Source organism: Mauremys mutica, chromosome 2 (assembly GCF_020497125.1).
Source record: "Mauremys mutica isolate MM-2020 ecotype Southern chromosome 2, ASM2049712v1, whole genome shotgun sequence".
NCBI classification, from domain to species: Eukaryota; Metazoa; Chordata; order Testudines; family Geoemydidae; genus Mauremys; species Mauremys mutica.
This window is the reverse complement of record NC_059073.1, coordinates 282,088,757-282,106,642: the sequence shown is the minus strand read 5'-3', so window position 1 is coordinate 282,106,642 and position 17,886 is coordinate 282,088,757. Positions and strand designations below refer to the sequence as shown.

Genomic DNA, 17,886 nt, shown 5'->3' with positions numbered 1-17,886 from the left:
CTAGATGGACCATTGGTCTGACCCATGATGGCCGTTCTTATGCTCTGAAGAGCTCACAGGCCAGACCAGAAGACCAGTTTGCAGGGTTTTTGTTTTTTTCCAAAATGTCACCACTGACACCGAATTAGTTTTCTTGCACAGTCCTGTCTTTGGTGGAGAAGTCACCTCTAAGGGCGATCCTGGGGTACCTAAGGCCAGTGGGAGTTCCTGGTAGTGCATGGCTCCAATGATGCACTGTCAGTGAGTGTGGCCAGAAATTCCCTGGACACAGACGGTGCAGAACCACAAGGCTTCCAGGTTGATGATCAAGGCCTCCTCATGGTCACTGCAGATCCAGAAGGATCCTTATTCCTCATGGTCACTGCAGATCCAGAAGGTTCCACGGGGCTTGTGGGTGGATCTAGTAGCTCATTCCTCTGCAGGGAGGGACAAAAGCAGCCAGCTTTTCTCCCCTATAAAGCTTTGTCAGGGAAACCTAGTGGAGATTTTCTCTCCCTCACCCTCCCATGAGTTTTACTGTAAAATATCCCCTGGACCCATCGGGCCTAGAGGTCTGCTTGGGCCTAATTTGGGGCCCAAATGAGAACTGGGCACAACCGACCTGACCCAAGTCTGGGAGGGTTGAGTGGTTTTCCGACCTAACCCTTGCCCCAAAACAGAGTCAGTGACAACGATGCCTCCTACCCATGTGTTCGGCTCTCCTCCAGCCTGTGAGGTCAGCGTGGCAGTGACTGTGTGCCCTGGTCTTGCTGTCCACCACCCCTTGCTGTGCTGTGTGTCCTGTGGAGTGAAAGATGCCACAGCTCCTCTGCATGCTGTGCTGCATGCACAGGCAGCGGGGTGGTGGTGGCCAGCAAGAATAGGGCATAGATCTGCTGCCGTACCGACCCCACAGGGAGGAGACCCAACCCCAGCCTCAGAGGATCTGGTTGTTTTCCCACATGACCCAGACCCAACACTTGTAGTCAGGTGCCATTGGATTCAGGTCAGGTTGCAGGGTTCTCATCTGGCCTCCATTACTGTAGCATCTGAGCAGCTCACAGTTTTTAATCTGTTTATCCCTATCATACCCTTGTGAGGGAGGGAAGTATTATCATCTCCCCTTTACTGATGGGGAACTGAGCCACATGGAGGCTAAGTGACTTGTTCAAGTCATACAAGGAGGTCTGTGGTGGAGCAGGGAATTTAACCTCCATCTCCCAACTCTGAGCACTGGATCCACTGTCCTTTACTTCTGTGGGAACATTGGCATAAGTAAAGCAAGCAGGCTTTGTCTCTGTATGAAGTTGTAGCTCGTACTAAAAGAATTCTTACTGTTTGCATTCTTGTAAGTGTGACAGTATTAGGTCTCATCTTAGATACCACATGTGCATGAGAATATCCTATCCTGTTGCCTGGCTCAGTATTGCCAACCCCAAACCTTGAAAATCATGAGATTGGCTTAAAAAATCATGTTTTTTAAAAATTATAAATTTGCAATTCTTTTACTTGCCTTCTGTGTTTTGAGCCTTTAGATTTTGTTTTTTCAAATGTTTCTCTGCAGCCACGAAGGCTAGAAACTTATATTTTTCTTTAAATGGAAGCTGAAATTCTCACAAAATCGCAGAACTCCAACAGCTGGAACACCAAATATCGTGAGATTGGTGATAAATTCCTAAGAGTTGGCAACACTGCAGACCAAGGAAAGCCATGTGATGAAGAGGCACTTTTCACCCCTAGCATTTGCTTTGTTTGATATCAAAGGCCAATAACTGGAGCTTTTGTTCAAACCCCTTTTCCTTTCGTATCCATATAATTAAACAGTTAACACATTTCAGAAGTAATGTTATAATTATTGTAATTAAATAGAGTTTCTTTCACAAGCTAAGAGCCTACTGAGTTGATGTTTCTCTGATGTTAGAAATACCCTTCCTCCTCACTTGCATATTTTTACATGTTCAGTCTGGATCAGTGCATCTAGATCAAGTGGCAAAATTTTCAAAAGAACTTGTCTGACTTTGATGCCTAAGTGATATTTTCAAAAGAGACTTAGTCCCAGATTTTTAAGGTTGCTCTGCTCAATGTTGCAATGCCGAAGTCCCATTTTCAAAATAAAAGAATCATGAAACATAGGCTCCTTGAGTTTGAAAATTCTACTCCATGTCTGCCCTGACTTCATCCTCTCTTGTGCCTTGCTGACCAAGTATGTCCATTTAAACAGACCTCTCCATCTGATGAGGCAAGCAAGAAGCAGCTTTTGATGCCCCATCGCCTTTCAGTGGACCATTGTGACCAGCCATTTCAAAGACAACGAGCAGTGAGTGCAGTCAGTATCATTACCAGTGCCATGGAAGGTAAGACATTCCTTACTGATTCCTTAATTCAAACCCAAGCATATGTTGGTAGCAAAGATCATACTGTCATAAATTTCAATATCTGTTACTACAGAAAAAGTTGCTGTACTAGAGGTTAGTGTGATCATTATGCCACAAATATAATGCGCTGGATTGTAACCCTACAATCCAGCCTAAGGAGAGAGCAGCACATAGGTGCACTGCCCTGAAAACAGAGCTGGAACTCGGACTGTGAGTCACAGGTTAGTTCCTGCTTCCGCCTTGCTTCAGGGGGAAGTAATCTGCAGGAGCCCTACTGACCAAAATTACTGCCTACTCTACCCCAGTTCTGGTGCATGGGCCAGTGCATGGACAAGGTGGAGTCAAGATTCTGCCCTCCATGCAAGCTTCAATGATATGAGCAGCCCATACAGGCGTGTAAATCAGGTTCCTACATCCAGCACTCCAAAGTGCATCAAATTTAAGTATATACAGGTAAAAGAGTAAATGACATACACTTTTTTTTTGTAAATAACAATCAAGATGAGATATTCAGAAATCTTCTCATTGCCAGTCAAGTGAACTTCATTGCAGGTGCAACTTGCATTAAATGTGTTTCCAAAAAACAAAACCAATTTCAATCTTTTCTAGAATTTTTCCTAAAAGCAAAAATCGTTTTCTGAAAATAGCAGAGTAGGTGAAAATGGTAAATTTCCATCTGCATCAAGTTCATGATGTTGGACCATCCCAACTACTAAAATGTTAGTTCAGTGGCAAAGATAGCAAAATCCCCACCGCAAGATTTGGATCAAATGTATCATTATTTTCAAAATACTAGTATTTGTCCGCGAATATTTACAAGACAAAAATACTATTTTCCCCAACTCTAAATGGGAGACACATGTAGTATATAAATAAAGTGAAACTTGCTGTTATTTGTTTTTATTTAAGGATATTTAAAAGGTTCTAGAACAATATTAGTGTATCAGATTGCATATACTATCAACTCGTTTCTGACTGCATCCTTAGTCATTATTCACTTGAGGGGGAGGTTATTTCATCCCTCCTTCAAAATTTTACATTGGCAACAACTGTTATGCTTCAAAATGATGGCCATAACTGAGAGAGTTTCAAATATTTCTTATAAAGAAATGGTAACAGGCACTACTGTATGGAACAGTACATGTAATCCACTGTACAGTCACCAATCTCCTATAAGTAGACACAATTGCTGGGTCCCACTTGCTTCCAAGCTACCTGTGTCTGGATAGAGTCTAGGCACAATTTCTTGCTCTTGTTAAGGATTTTTCGATTGTGTGGTTTAATTGGGTCTTTGCTCTTGGGACGTTGGGTTCTGTTTTCAATTTATAAATATGGATTATATTTCTGTCCTGTATATGCATCCAGATCATAGAATGGACAAATATTTATATACCTAATTAAATAAATAAAAGTGGCCTCTAAAACTAAGCACACATCAGCTGGCATGCACAAAAGCAGCAGTTGTGCATAAAAACTAGTTTTTGCATGCTCAAAATGGGTAATTAGAGGCGGGATTACCCAGTCTGTATGCACAAATATGAGTTTGCACTTGCAAATTTGGATTTTGCTCACACAAAAATGTATTCACATGTTTTCAAGCCTGTTTTTAGTTGCCATTTTTTATACTATTGTGCTATATAAACTTGGTATATCTCACCTCAGTCAAAGCCATAATCTGCTTAATCTGGGCCATTGGCACTCATCCCACATGAGAAGGCATCAGTTTTCAGACTAATCCACTTTAAAATAGATTATAATTATGTTTCATGAATACAGCAAGCTTTATACATCTCACTTGGTACTCAGTGAGGATGCCATTGATGATTGTGGCCCTGAAATGGTAATAGACTCCTTATGGAGCCTCATTGAAGTCACATGTGGGTACACCTACAATGATCCAGCTGCAGGATCGGTACCTAGTCACAGTTTGGGTTCTGTTGTGTATTGCATACATCCCAAAGTTAGGGAAAGCTTGGATCCAGTATTTTGTTTATAAACACAGGGACATTTTTGGAAATTCAGATCCAGTTCTGAGTTTAGTTTTCAAACTACTCCACCACCACCACCACCACCACAAAAATCAGAATATTTATTAGGTGACTTGGTGAGAGCTCTGATAAAGATAAGTGATTGTCAAGTAAACAAACTTTCTACAACAGCCATTTGTGTAATATTTATTGTGGACAAGCTTTTTTCTGGGCTTCAGATTCATGATTCTATCTGAATAAAATCTATTTGAATAGAATCTCATAATATTTTTCAGAACAGCTCTTTTATCACCAGTGTAGAAATGAAAACTCTTTCCTCGAAACACAGAAAGACAGTGGAAAGTAATTAAATTTTTGGTCTACAAATCATAAACAATGACAATGAACAGCCGTCCCCCCTCCCCACCACTTCTTCGGTTCAACAGCATTCAGTGTATCGTGGCTACAGTTTCATAGTAACCGATACATTGTTATTAACAGAAATGCTTTTTCAAAACACATCCTTCCACAAAATGATTCACCGACAAGTCTTGGAATACGTATCAAAGAGGTCTGTGTTCAGAAACAGTTTGTGTTATACAGCTGTGTTAAAAATCTTTTTTGCAAGCAACTTTGATGTGTAGGCCGATGAGCCCTAGCTGATATAACACAGAGGGACTCACCATGTGTAATTTAACAGATATTGAGAGTTCCCAGAGTTTTGTTGCTAAACAAAATCTAAATGTTTGTAGGCTGAGCTGGCCAGGCTGGAGTAGAGGCCATGACAGATCATTCGGTAGGCGTGGAAGCCTGAACTAAGTATATCACCGCAGTACTGGTCATGGAGAAGGGAGGTGAGCGGGCTTATCTGCACTTGCTCCTCTTTCCATGGCAGCCAGCATCTATTCATATGCCCTGGCACCACCAGCACCAGGTGTCGTGTAGAAGTGGCTTTTAAACCCCCCAGAGCCTGTCCAGGGGAATACAAACTTCCTGTGGCTAAAGGCCAGTTACTGTGGGCTAAGGTTTCTCCCAGGTAAAAGGTACAGGCCACAGGCAGGAGAGAGGAGCAGACATTGAGCCCAGATAACTCGTGTAATAACTTGAGTGTTGCCCCTAACTCAAGTACCATCCATATAGAAAAAATATTAACCTGAGTGTCATGGTGCTTTTAACCCCAGTTAGCCTATACTCCCAGAGGGACCAGCCATAGCTGGAGTCAGCACAACTCATCAGCTGCTAACACGATCACTCTGTGCAGCAAAGGGCCATTGGCTCAACATCAAAAATCCACTAGCTGAAGATCTGGTCTAATGAGTTAAATAGTTTGGCAAAAAAAACCCACCTTCCTCTCTGTCAGCTGCACGTGTTTCATTCCGTTTACTCTTATGATCTCATCATATCACTAGTTCTCCACTGAGTCCTACAAGCTAGAAAGGACTTGAATTTCTAATTTAAAAAAAAACAAACAGGAACAAAACCACAAACAAAACCAATGTTCTGTGTGTTCTTTATACACCAGAAGGAAGCAAAAAAAAAAAAGGGCATGGGTCCAATTTTATTTTTCTCTTTGCAGTTCACCCTTAACAAAGGCTGTCATATCTGCCATGGGTTTCAGAAATTAATGTAGGTAAGAAATAGTCATACAGCTGACATGGTGTTTATCATATTAAGCCATGGTGCCAAAATCAATAAATCTTTAAGAAGCTAGATCAGTTAGAAAAAGTTGCATTAAATTAATTAGCTGGTATGCTCTAATGTTTGATGCCTAACTATAGGCATCCACTATTGCTCTTAAATTATTTTGACAAATGATGGTCACTCTTCCTGGGATATAGTAGATAGTAAATACTATCTGTATTTTTGTTTTATTAGAACAGGAGTGCTAGCAACAGGCCTGGAAAATTTCTGTATCTGAACTTTTAGTAGAATTGGTTGGGATGTTTGAATACCAGGAAAGTTTTTTTTTAAATCCCATCCCTGCTTAAAGATGATCCTTGTGTCTATTTTTAAGTGTTCTGGTGCTGAAGAGACTGAAGTAGAAAGTTAAAATTTGCCAGGGGGATAGTCCTCTTTGAGGAGAAGTGTCTTTGCGTATTCCAGGAAAATTGGTTTGATTTGACTGAGTAGTAAGTTTTATGATAGCAGCCCCATTAACAACAGTCTGCCAACTGGATAACTGATACTTTTGATGTGGAGGCCAAATTGAAAAATCAGGGGAAAAAATTGTTTCAGGTGGACTGAAAATGGAAATTTTTTTAATTGTTCAGCAAAATTGAAAAGTAAAAAAATAAAATAAATAAAGTCAAATACAATGTTTTGTTTCAATACTGAGGTTTTTAAAACATTTTAATTTTTTTCAATAAAATTGAAGTACATTTTGAAATGAAACATCTTTCTGAAACAAAAAGTTTAAATATTTCATTTCACAAAATTCCAAAACAAACCAATTCAACATTTCTTTGTTGTTGCTGGGTTTTTTTCGAATTGAAATAATTTGCCAAAATGGACCTGAATTCACAAATCATTTTTGTGGACCCAAATATGCCTTTTTCAGCGAATAAATGATTTGCATAAAAATTTCACTCAGCTCTAGTTACAAAAGATTGTAGGCTTCAGTGCACATACGTACATAACCAATGCAGTTTGTGTACTCAATTCAGTTCCTTTTGAAATCAATGGGAATTTTTCCTTTGGCTTTATTGGATATTAGACTGGGTCCTGAGCATTTTAAAATATAGTCCACATTTGCACATTGAGATCAATTGTGTCTAACTTTAGCACATGAGTAGTTCTAAAAAGCTAGCTTCAAGTGTGTCGTTTTTATTGTGCAAAGGAGGTGGAACTTGAATGGGGTGCTTTTACAATCAGTTCCTTGATTCAGCAAGGGACTTAAGTGCATATTTAACTTTAACTACTTGATTAGTGGAACTGCTTCAGCAAGTGATTTAAGCATATACCCTAACCCGTGCTCAAGTACCATGCTGAATCAGGGCCAGCATGAGAAAGGTCTCCATTGCAGTTCCACCCAATTCCTTGCATAGTAAAAATGGCCATCGACTGATACAAGACTCTGTAGGAGCTTGGGCATATGAACCCTTTATTCCATCAGCACAGACATTGTTCTACATAACTGAAAATGTTATGTGACTGAAAGGGAACGTAGGGTAATATCCCACAGCCTCCTCACCTTTGGGACAGCGGTCTTCGTTCCAGACACAGAAAGGGCCTATGTACAAAGTATATAATCTGGCTTGTGGGATGCAGACAGAAAACTCAAACTCATGGGTGAAATCCTGGCCCCATTAAAGACCCAGTGACTTCAGTGATTTCATCCTATATTTTTAAAAGTTTGCTAATAGAATCCTAATATGTGATACTGTAGTTTTGTTGCCCAGTGAAGAGCATAGAGGCTGCTGGCTGTTTATAAACAGATTGTAATTGGTTGACTGAAGTTGTTCTTTATCATTCAGAGTTCTAATTATATAGACCAAAACCTTTAACCAGCATTCCATGTCCATAAAGGAACCAGAAAAGAGGAACATTAAATAATTCTGTTAATAATAATCATTAAGCAGATAACTGGCTTCTTTTATTTGTTTCACTGGTCTATGCAAATTATGCTTGAGAGGCCATTTTAATTATTTCCTGTTCAATTAAAATGGATGAAATATGACGAAAATCAGAGAAAATAGGGATCTCAGGTACTGTTTTCAAAAGCAGCTAAGTGACCTAGGAGCCTAAGTACTATTTTCAAAAGTGACTTAGGCACCTATGTTCTATTGACTTTTAATGAGACTTCGCCCAGGTCTACACTACCAACTTATGTCAGTATAACTATGTTGCTCAGGGGTGTGGAAAATCCATTGCTACACTGCAAAATTATGTCGACCTAACATATGTCGACATGCAGCTAGCGCAGTTACTAAATCGCTAAACCTGGGTCCTTGTGTTGGCAGTGCTCATACTCACCAGGAGCGCTTTTATCGATTATATTGTCAGTGTGGGGCATTATGGGTTGGGTCCTGAAAGCCAGTAACAGTTGACGTAAGCAACACAGTGACTACACTGACATCGCGTCAACCTAATTACATCCACCATGACTCTACGCCACTCAGTGGTGTTACTAAATCGATGAAGAAAGGCACTTATATCAGCAGTAGCCAAATTTATGTAGTGACACTTTCACAGCTAGGTTAATGTAAGGCAGCTTACACCGACCTAACTGTGTAATGTAGACCAGGGCGTAATTATATTGACTTAACCTCCAGTGTAGACAGTGCTAGGGTTTGCTGTCCATTGTGGAGGACCTACACCAACAGGAGAAGCTCTCCCATCAGCCTACATAGCATCTTCACTAAGCACTACAGCAGGACAGCTGCACTGCTGTAAGTATAGACAAGCTCTCAAGCTCCTAAGTGCCTAAGTCACTTCTGATAATATGATTTAGGCAATTTAAAAAATGGTTAGCTTACATTTCAGTTCTTTGAGGTAAATTTAAATCAGCCAGATACCGTGTTCTCTTTCCCCCACATTCTAGGCTATCACCGTGAAATGGGAAGTAAATCTGATCTTTCATATTAAACTAGATTTGTGTTACTATTGTAATTTTATTGTTTCCTACTGTTACTCTTGAGACGTTATAGCGGGGTCAGCAGCCTTTGGCATGTGGCCCATCAGGGTAATCCGCTGGTGGGCCATGAGACGTTTTATTTACGTTGACCATCCACAGGCACAGTCTCCCCCGTTGACCATCCACAGGCAAATTCCCGGCCAACAGGAGCTGCGGGAAGCGGCGGGTTGCGGGGAAGTGCATTATAGGCTTTGAGGATTACATCAACACTGTGCTCAGTCCTGTGCAATATGTAAAAAATAAAGACAATCCATGTCCTCAAAGAGTTTATATTTTACCAGGTTGTTGGGGTAGGACTATTAGTCTATTAAAAAGCAGATCAATCATAGAATCATAGACTTTAAGGTCAGAAGGGACCATTATGATCATCTAATCTGACCTCCTGCACAACGCAGGCCACAGAATCTCACCCACCCACTCCTGTATCAAACCTATATCTGAGCTATTGAAGTCTTCAAATCGTGGTTTAAAGACTTCAAGGTGCAGAGAATCCTCCAGCAAGTGACCAGGCCCCATGCTGCAGAGGAAGGTGGAAAACCCCCAGGGCTTCTGCCAATCTGCCCTGGAGGAAAATTCCTTCTCGACCCCAAATATGGCGATCAGCTAAACCCTGAGCATGTGGGCAAGACTCACCAGCCAGGCACCCAGGAAAGAATTCTCTGTAGTAACTCAGATCCCATCCCATCTAACATCCCATCACAGGCCATTGGGCATATTTACCGCTAATAGTCAAAGATCAATTAATTGCCAAAATTAGGCTATCCCATCATACTTATCCATAAACTTATCAAGCTTAGTCTTGAAGCCAGATATGTCTTTTGCCCCCACTGCTCCCCTTGGAAGGCTGTTCCAGATCTTCACTCCTCTTGGTCATTCTTGGTCATTTAGATGGATGCTGGTGGGTTTTCTTCTGTGCTTTGATTCATTTAAAGTATTCTATTGTCACATAATTCAGTGTTATTTGATTATTACTTCACATTCTGCTTCTCACTTAGAGCTTGAGGAATCACAACAGCGATGTCCTCCATGCTGGAATCATTTTGCCATTAAATTTCTCATTTGGGATTGCTGTCCATTGTGGTTGTTAATCAAGAAACATGTGAAGTTTGTGGTAATGGATCCATTTACTGACCTCACGATCACCCTTTGCATTGTGATGAATACTCTCTTCATGGCATTGGAGCATTACAAGATGACAAAGGAGTTTGATGACATGCTTTACATAGGCAATCTGGTAAGTGAATTTGAACCCAAAATTATATCTGGAGAGTTTATTTCTGCTCTTTCAAGTTCTGAAGGCTGAAAACTATGGAGCTAGAGGTCTTAGGAAGAACCCATTTGATGTGCTGCCAGCACAACCTTGTACATGTCATGCCAAGCAAGGGTAGCTTGCTTTATTTGGTGGCCCTCCTGGCATTTGAAGAGAAATGAAGAAAGGATACGTATCTACTGTCACTAAGCAAGCATACTCTGCTGCTCATTAGTGGACTGTAAAGCGTCATTTCACTGCTGAGACCAATAGCTTTCCAGTGGGTAACTATTCTAGGAAGTGAAGGAAGAAAGATCTTAAAAAGTTTTTAAAAATCAATAAGGATCAATAAGGTCACTGAATATTAGTGATTTTTTTAAGTTAAAGAATCCTATGGAAAAAATAAGCTAGTGCCCCAGTGGAGAAGTAGCCTTGAGTTATCACTTTTATAGTTATACTACAGCCAAGATTTTCAAGTGTCTAACAGAGTCATAAAGTTTAAGGCCAGACAGGACCACCAAATCATCTAGTCCAATCTCCTGTATGTCATAGGGCACCAAGACCACCCAGCACCTACACACTAAACACAACAGGTTTTCTCAGTCTTGGGCTTCCCAGCTTGAGACATCTACAGAGCTCTGATTTAAGATCATGCTGAACACCCACCTTCTGGAAATCAAGCTCTTTTAAGGGCTTTCAAGTTTGGCACTCAGAAATTGAGGCACTCAGAATCACTAAACCTTTGAAACTATTAGCCAATAATAAGACAGTATATTCTCCTACAGATTATCATCCAGAAAGAAGCACATACTGGATTTAAGGTTATTTTCATTTTTGTAAAAAAAATTGGTACTAATCAAATATTGAAATACTTGAGAAAGTATATATGTGTCCATTCATACAATTCCACCAACATGGACTCCTGGAGCTGACAGGTACAAATAGACAGAAGCAACTATTAGGCTTCTCAGAGTAGTCCTTTTCTCTTGGAATCTGCTGACCACCAGATACGGAATTTTCCCTCACTACTTCTCTCCAGTCTGAAAACTAAACCAATTGGCTTCCTCCAGAAGTGTCAACTACTCTACTAGGCAGATGGACCCATCACCAGATCTTAAGCTGTTCAGTCTTGAGAGATTTCCCTTTGTAGCTATGGTCAGTGAGGGGCTTCTGTCTTGCTCCAAGACCTGTGTTATTGCTCTTCACGGATAGCATCAGCTATAAAAGGAGCTAAATAGCCCTTTAATTGAGCTGCGTTGGCTCCCCTTAACAGCAGACCCATATTCAGGAATTTTGATGCCTTATCTTATTCCCCACATGGACAAAATGGAGGTCTCCCAGCTCGTAGGGCTTCTCAGCATGTGATCAGGTGGCAATTCTGCAGCTGCCCACTCTGACACCCCAGGGCAAAGATGCTCATGTTCCCTGCTCTGCACTTGGCCTATCATCTTTTCCCCTTGCCCAGTGTGACGGGGCAGAGTGGCCCCGCACTGGTACAGCAGGGATTAACTCTTCCTTCCTAGCAGAGGAAGCCCCGCCCCGGAAGTTCTGCTGGGCATGCTCCAACTGGAGAACAGATATAAAAGCCTGCAGATCAGCTCAGTCTGGGCTGACCGCCGGAGGGGAAGGACGCATGCCGCTAGCTCCTGCAGAGAGAGGGCCTGCGAGCCAGGATCTGGGAGTCAGCCAAGCCGAGGCAATACCTAAGACCCTGCCGGATGACACCACAAGAGAGGAACAGACTGGAGGACTCCCCACCGCAGATGACCAAGTATTCGTGGTAGGAAGTGACCCAGAGGAACTCTAGAAACAAACGGCCTTAGAGCTGTATTGACGCTCAGCGTGTTGTGGGCAGATCCTCGCCAAGTGAGTGGCAAGGGGAGCTTGCCACTACTAGGGCTCTGGGTTGGGGCTCGGTGGAGAGGGCAGGCCCGAGTCCCCCTACCCTCCCTCACCCCCGAACCATGAAGGGGTTTTATATGGACTCTGGCCACTAGGCTGCGCTACCCTGCTCATAAGGGGGTTTATATGGACTCCGACCACTAGGTTACACTACCGTGCTGGATGGGGTGATAGTAGGAAGGAAGGCCAAGAGGCCATCACTGACCACCCACAGTGAGGCAAACATAAGGACTTCAGAGTGGTGAGGCGCCGGCACCCCATCCTACCCCTGCCACAAAGGGACGCTGGGGTGCCCGCTCTGCCACACCCAGTCTATAGGTAACTTTAGATTCCAGGAGCACCTGTGTGACTCCCCCACAATTCTGCCTGGCAGAGTTTGGATTACCTATGTGTAACCACTCTGAGTAGAGGAGAAAACAGAGACAGGAAACAAAAGAAGTTGAAAAGCAGTTGACCTTATCTTGCTCCAAGTCTCTCAGTACTGCTGTGCTGGAGCCAATTCTCCTGTTTGTGGTAATGATGAAAAAATAAAACCAAGCAGGCATTCTTCTTGCAGTGCTGTTTGCAATGGGCTTCAGTGAAAGGACAGTTCTTCAGATGAAATATCAGTGGCTCAAGACCATCCTGGGCCCTTCCTCCTCAGTTTTATTAAACCCAAAATTAAATGGGTTATTAGCAGAGCTGGGCACAGAACGGTAATTCTCTCTCACCAAGGTTTTCAATAGCTCAACATTTGGTTTTGTTTCGATTTGGAATGAAAACCCCAAATTTCAAAGTTCTCCACAAAAGGGAATGGAGCCTCAGATCCAGGCTGGCTGGCTGGAGCTGTGACTATTGGAAGCTCTGGAGTTCCCAGCTTTGAGGCAGTTCACTTGGTGAGTTGCCCCAGAGCCATGGACCCTGGAAGCAGAGGCAATCTGCATAGCGGGCTGCCCCAAAGCCATGGACCCTGGGATCCCTAGAGCCCCGATGCCCTAAAGCCCTGGACTGGCAGTCCAACAGCTGGGATGCTGAGGAGCCAGGCAGGTGAGCTGGCAGGAAACCTGGCAGGTTTTTGATGGAAGGTCTGTAGGAGCCCTGCCCGAGTTCCGCTGGAACATTGCTGAGATCAAACAGTCTCTTCAGAATGTTTCGATTTTGGCAAATCAGCAAATTCTGATAAAACAATGTTTCAACAGAATTTTTCCAACTGGTTCCAGTTATCAGCATGACTTTATGAAGAATTTCAGTCTGTCTCAAGTCTCCTTGCTGCAAGTTCCTAAAGGAGCAAAATCAGGATTCTCTTCTTCCTAGTCAAACTAAAAAATGCTAGTAGTTCTCCGCTGCTTTCTGATAGAGTTTCCCCTATTGCTATCCCTCCTCAAGCAGGTAGGGTAGTATTAAATGGAGGGAAATAATAGGGAATAAAGGACCATTTGCTTTTTTTCTCTAAAGAAATCATGAAAGAAACAATAGAAAGAAAAGAAAACAAGTGTCCTTATCCTCTGAGAATAAGAAGGGAGAGTGCAACTCTTCATCTGGCACTTGTGAGAATCAGTCCTGGAAGAGCTTCAGTTCTGATGATATTATTTGCATCATAAAATTATGCAACAAAGCTCTGGTTCTCTGACTCCCCAGGCTCATCATCTAAAGAAGATAATGTTTTTATCTGGTATCAAGAAAAATAGCAGAATTATATTCACATCTCTGCATGCTTCATCTGACCAGGCTACCTACAGAGATGCCAGTTCTTCAACACCATAGAGCAATATTTTCTATATTTTTCATCCTTCCAAAGAAATCAAGAGGTTATTGATCTAAATGAGATTGGTTAGCAACATTACTAGTACTTACCATAATCATATACCATAACCAATACCAGTTTATGGCTCCACTCCTGAAGATAATGTCCAAGTAATCCCCTATCTGGATGATTAGTTAGTGAAAGCAGTTTTTTGTACAATCACAGCTAGCACTGAACAAGGTTCCAGTGATTTTGTGATACATTGCTGTTTGGAATTCACAACTAATTCACAGAAGAGTCATTTCTGCCTTTAGAGATTCTGATTCCCTCAGAAGCTCTGATGTCTTATTAGCCCTAGAGTTTCCATCTCAAAAGATTATTGATTAAAAAGAAATTGTTCCTCCTGAGTCATCCCTCAGCAAGACAATTGCATGATGTGCTCAGCATGATATCATCAGTTTTTGAGTCATGATCCTGGGTACAACTTCACAAATATTGACTATGGTGTTTAATAGCCCCGTGGAATTTTCACTCACTGGAATACTAAGTATCTCTAACCACAGTGACTCAGAAATTGTTAACTTGTTGGAAATCAGAGGCGAGTCTGTTTGGTGCAGTACCACTGCTGGAGACCAGCTGAGCTGAAGTAATTTAGCATGTTGGTCTTTTAGGAAGGATGTTTTGACCAGAGAAATTGTTTTGAACAGAGAATTTTTATCTTCCTTATCAGAAAGAGAAAGGTATTTTAGATATGGAAACATATAAAATTGCTATATGGAAGTCTGTCTACCTGTTCATTCGTTCCCCAAGCATTATAGAGTAAATGTTGCAGCTTCCTCAAATGCAGGTTTGGCCATTTGTTCCTTAGCATTGCCATTTTATAATTCTGTATGATCCTCCCTTATCTTATTTGGTTTTCCTAATTGTTACTTAGAGCCCATTAATCTGTCTTGCTGGAGCACTATTGCAGAAACTTAGTTTATAGGTTAGACAGAATTTCCTCTTGTGTGAACATTACTGATAAACTTAAGTCCATAACATATACATATCTTCTGATCTCCAGTGTGCATTGACATAGGCTGTTGTATCATGGAAAATCAGCTGCTGCAATATGCAAATGCAGTAGATGATTTTTCAAGACACACAGTTGTGTGCACCTTTCACCAGAGGGTTAGACTCAAAATAAAACAGTATGTGAAAAACTGTGTGTCTACATACTACCTTCTCTTCTAAGCCAACTATTTACAACCTTGTACTTACGTATTTAAATCAGTTCTGAAGGTATTTTTAAAAGCATTTGGCATTTTCACAGTTTGTGAGTAGGGGTTCAAATAAGATACCTCCTTTAAAATCTGGTTTGCTATCAACAAACAAGCTCCCCTCCATAAATATGTGTATATTTTACAGAAAAAATGTTCAGATTAAAAAAGTTTCCCAGTGTAATGATTGAACGAGGTTATAAATAAACAAAGTGTTCTCAAGGCACTTTCAAAAGCAAATTGCCGTGTCTATTTTTAAAAGAATAATAAGACTCAAATTAGAGTCCCTAATCTCCATCACTGCCAGCAGTAACCAGAAAGTGCGAGGACTATGCTGCATGGGATTCGTGCAATAACAGAAACAAAAGGGCTAACTCTACAGGTATGCTGGAAACCAAAAGTACCTCTTTAACTGTGTCATGCAATCACTCTCACCTCCCCACTGAAATTGACGGACTTAAGCTTTTTAAAAAGCACCTTTATTCTCTCACCTTATTATTGATATCTGTTTGTATGATGGAGGGAGCTGAAAATTAGTGTCTTAATTCAAAGGTATAGCTCATTCCCTCCTGTTGTTTGTTGACAGCAATACTAATATTGTAAAAGGATCAGACAAGCCCAGAATATTGATAATACTGACAATAAGTACTGACAGTACGTTAGAGATGAAAGAAGAAAGGTTTGCTGGTAAAATGTTGTTGTCTCTGTATTTTAATGCAACCTATCGGTAGGAAATCATTCATGACAGGAGATGTGTTTACAGACTGATCTCACTTCCTCTTTCCTTTCCACAGGTCTTCACTGGGATTTTTACAGCAGAAATGATCTTCAAAATAATTGCCTTAGATCCCTACTACTATTTTCAGCAGGGCTGGAATATTTTTGACAGTATAATTGTTATCCTAAGCCTAATGGAACTGGGTTTATCCAGCATGGGAAATCTGTCTGTTTTACGCTCATTCAGATTGGTAATGTTTCCTTATTCTCTTTTGCAAAACATAACCCCTTTCAAGAATTTATTAAATCCTCTTAAATTTACATTAATTAAAAAGGAAATTAAATTTTACAAATTAGTGAATGCCTGTAGTGACACTAATTGTAGACTATGGGCCAAATGGAATTACTCCAGATTTACAACAGAGTAAATGAGAACAGAATTTGACTCTGTCTAGCTGTGTCAGTTACTTGTGACATATTTAAACTGAGTTAATAGAAAAGTCGGTAGATAATTAATGAACTGTGAAGCTCAAGAACTAGTAAGATGTTACTTTACAGGTTTTTTATTCCTTAAATACATAATAAACATGCCACTGCAAAAGTGGATAGCCCTGCATTAATCACAAACTGATTTTTTCCCCCAGAACCTATCACCAAAACATAGAACCTGTCTTTCAGTGAAAATCCTTCACTGTCAATCCCTTTAAATGTGCAGGGGGATGATAGTCCATTAATGGGAGAATCTGTTGATGTATTGGAACAGAAAAGTAGTTTTCTTGCCAGCCTGATGCTTGTGTCGCATTCATGTACCAAGATGTCTGTGCTAATCATTCTGCCCATTATGTTGCTTCACAAGTTTTGCAAGACCATGAAAACAAACTTCTCTTTTCAAGAAGACTTAATTGCCCTAACTTTACCATCTATAAATATTTGCTCCCTGAAAATTGCAAAAGTATGGCCTGATGTTGCCAGTGGCTGAATGCCTCCTGCAAACCCTCTTCAGTAGGGATTAAATTAACCCCTGTGCAGAGAGCCAGTATAAGGCCTAGGCACCATTAAATCCTCAAAATAGGTTTTAAGTGGGATTTAGGTGATTTATAGGCCTTATGGTCCTAGAGTTGCCAATTTTGGTTGGATGTATTCCTGGAGATTTCATCACATGACATAATCTTTAATTAAAGATTAATCTTTAATTCTTGAAGACGCCAGGCCAATCCTGGAGGGTTGGCAACCCTATATGGTCCTCTGCACAGAGGCGAATCTCTGGGATTGAAAGGTAGCAGCATCTTGCTAAGGCCTACTCAGGAACATACAGGAGTTGCACCCCCCCCTTTGTGGGATTGGGCCCTTAAAAGTCCAGGCAGCTTGTTTAAAGTTTTCTTTTTTGAGACACAGGAACACAAAAGGTAATGTTAAGGACTGAGGCTATGTTCTCTCTCCCTGCTTTCACAACCCTCTGCCCCTAACATTTAGTGGCAAGGAATTGGTCACATAGGACAGTGGTTCTCAGCCAGAGGTACCTGTACCCCAAGGAGTACGCAGAAGTCTTCCAGGGGGTACATCAGCTTATCTAGATATTTGCCTAGTTTTACAACAGACAATATAAAAAGCATTAGCAAAGTCAGTACAAACTAAAATTTTATACAATGATTTGTTTATACGGCTCTAAATACTATACATTGAAATGTAAGTACAATATTGATATTCCAATTGATTTATTTTATAGTTATATGATATAGATGAGAAAATAAGCAGTTTCTCAGCGGTAGTGTGCTGTGACACTTCTGTATTTTTATGTGTGATGTTGTAAACAAGTAGTTTTTTTAAGTGAGGTGAAACTTGGAGTACGCAAGACAAATCCGACTCCTGAAAGGGGTACAGTAGTCTGGAAAGGTGGTAACACCTATCTAATCCTAATGCTGAATAGCATATTTTCTGAAAAAATTAATTGCCTGTCATGTGAGAAGCACAAATTGTACTGTAATAAGTATGGCTATCATGAGTCTAACAAAACTGCTGCTAAAATCACTCTGTACTGCACATTGTTTCCTAGTATTAAAAATATTTAATATTTGTACCCAT

At 40.9% G+C, this 17,886-nt stretch overlaps 1 protein-coding gene across 3 annotated transcripts in view; it reads left to right on the top strand.

Annotated features, from left to right (window-relative positions):
- Positions 1–17,886, top strand: part of LOC123363577 (sodium channel protein type 5 subunit alpha-like) — a 276,479-nt gene that overhangs the window by 106,275 nt on the left and 152,318 nt on the right. For all 3 annotated transcript variants that reach the window (XM_045004716.1, XM_045004715.1, XM_045004714.1), the window contains exons 12-14: positions 2,201–2,333; positions 9,950–10,188; positions 15,882–16,055. In XM_045004716.1, coding sequence (XP_044860651.1) covers positions 2,201–2,333; positions 9,950–10,188; positions 15,882–16,055 — 546 coding nt within the window. The remainder of the gene's footprint in view (positions 1–2,200; positions 2,334–9,949; positions 10,189–15,881; positions 16,056–17,886) is intronic.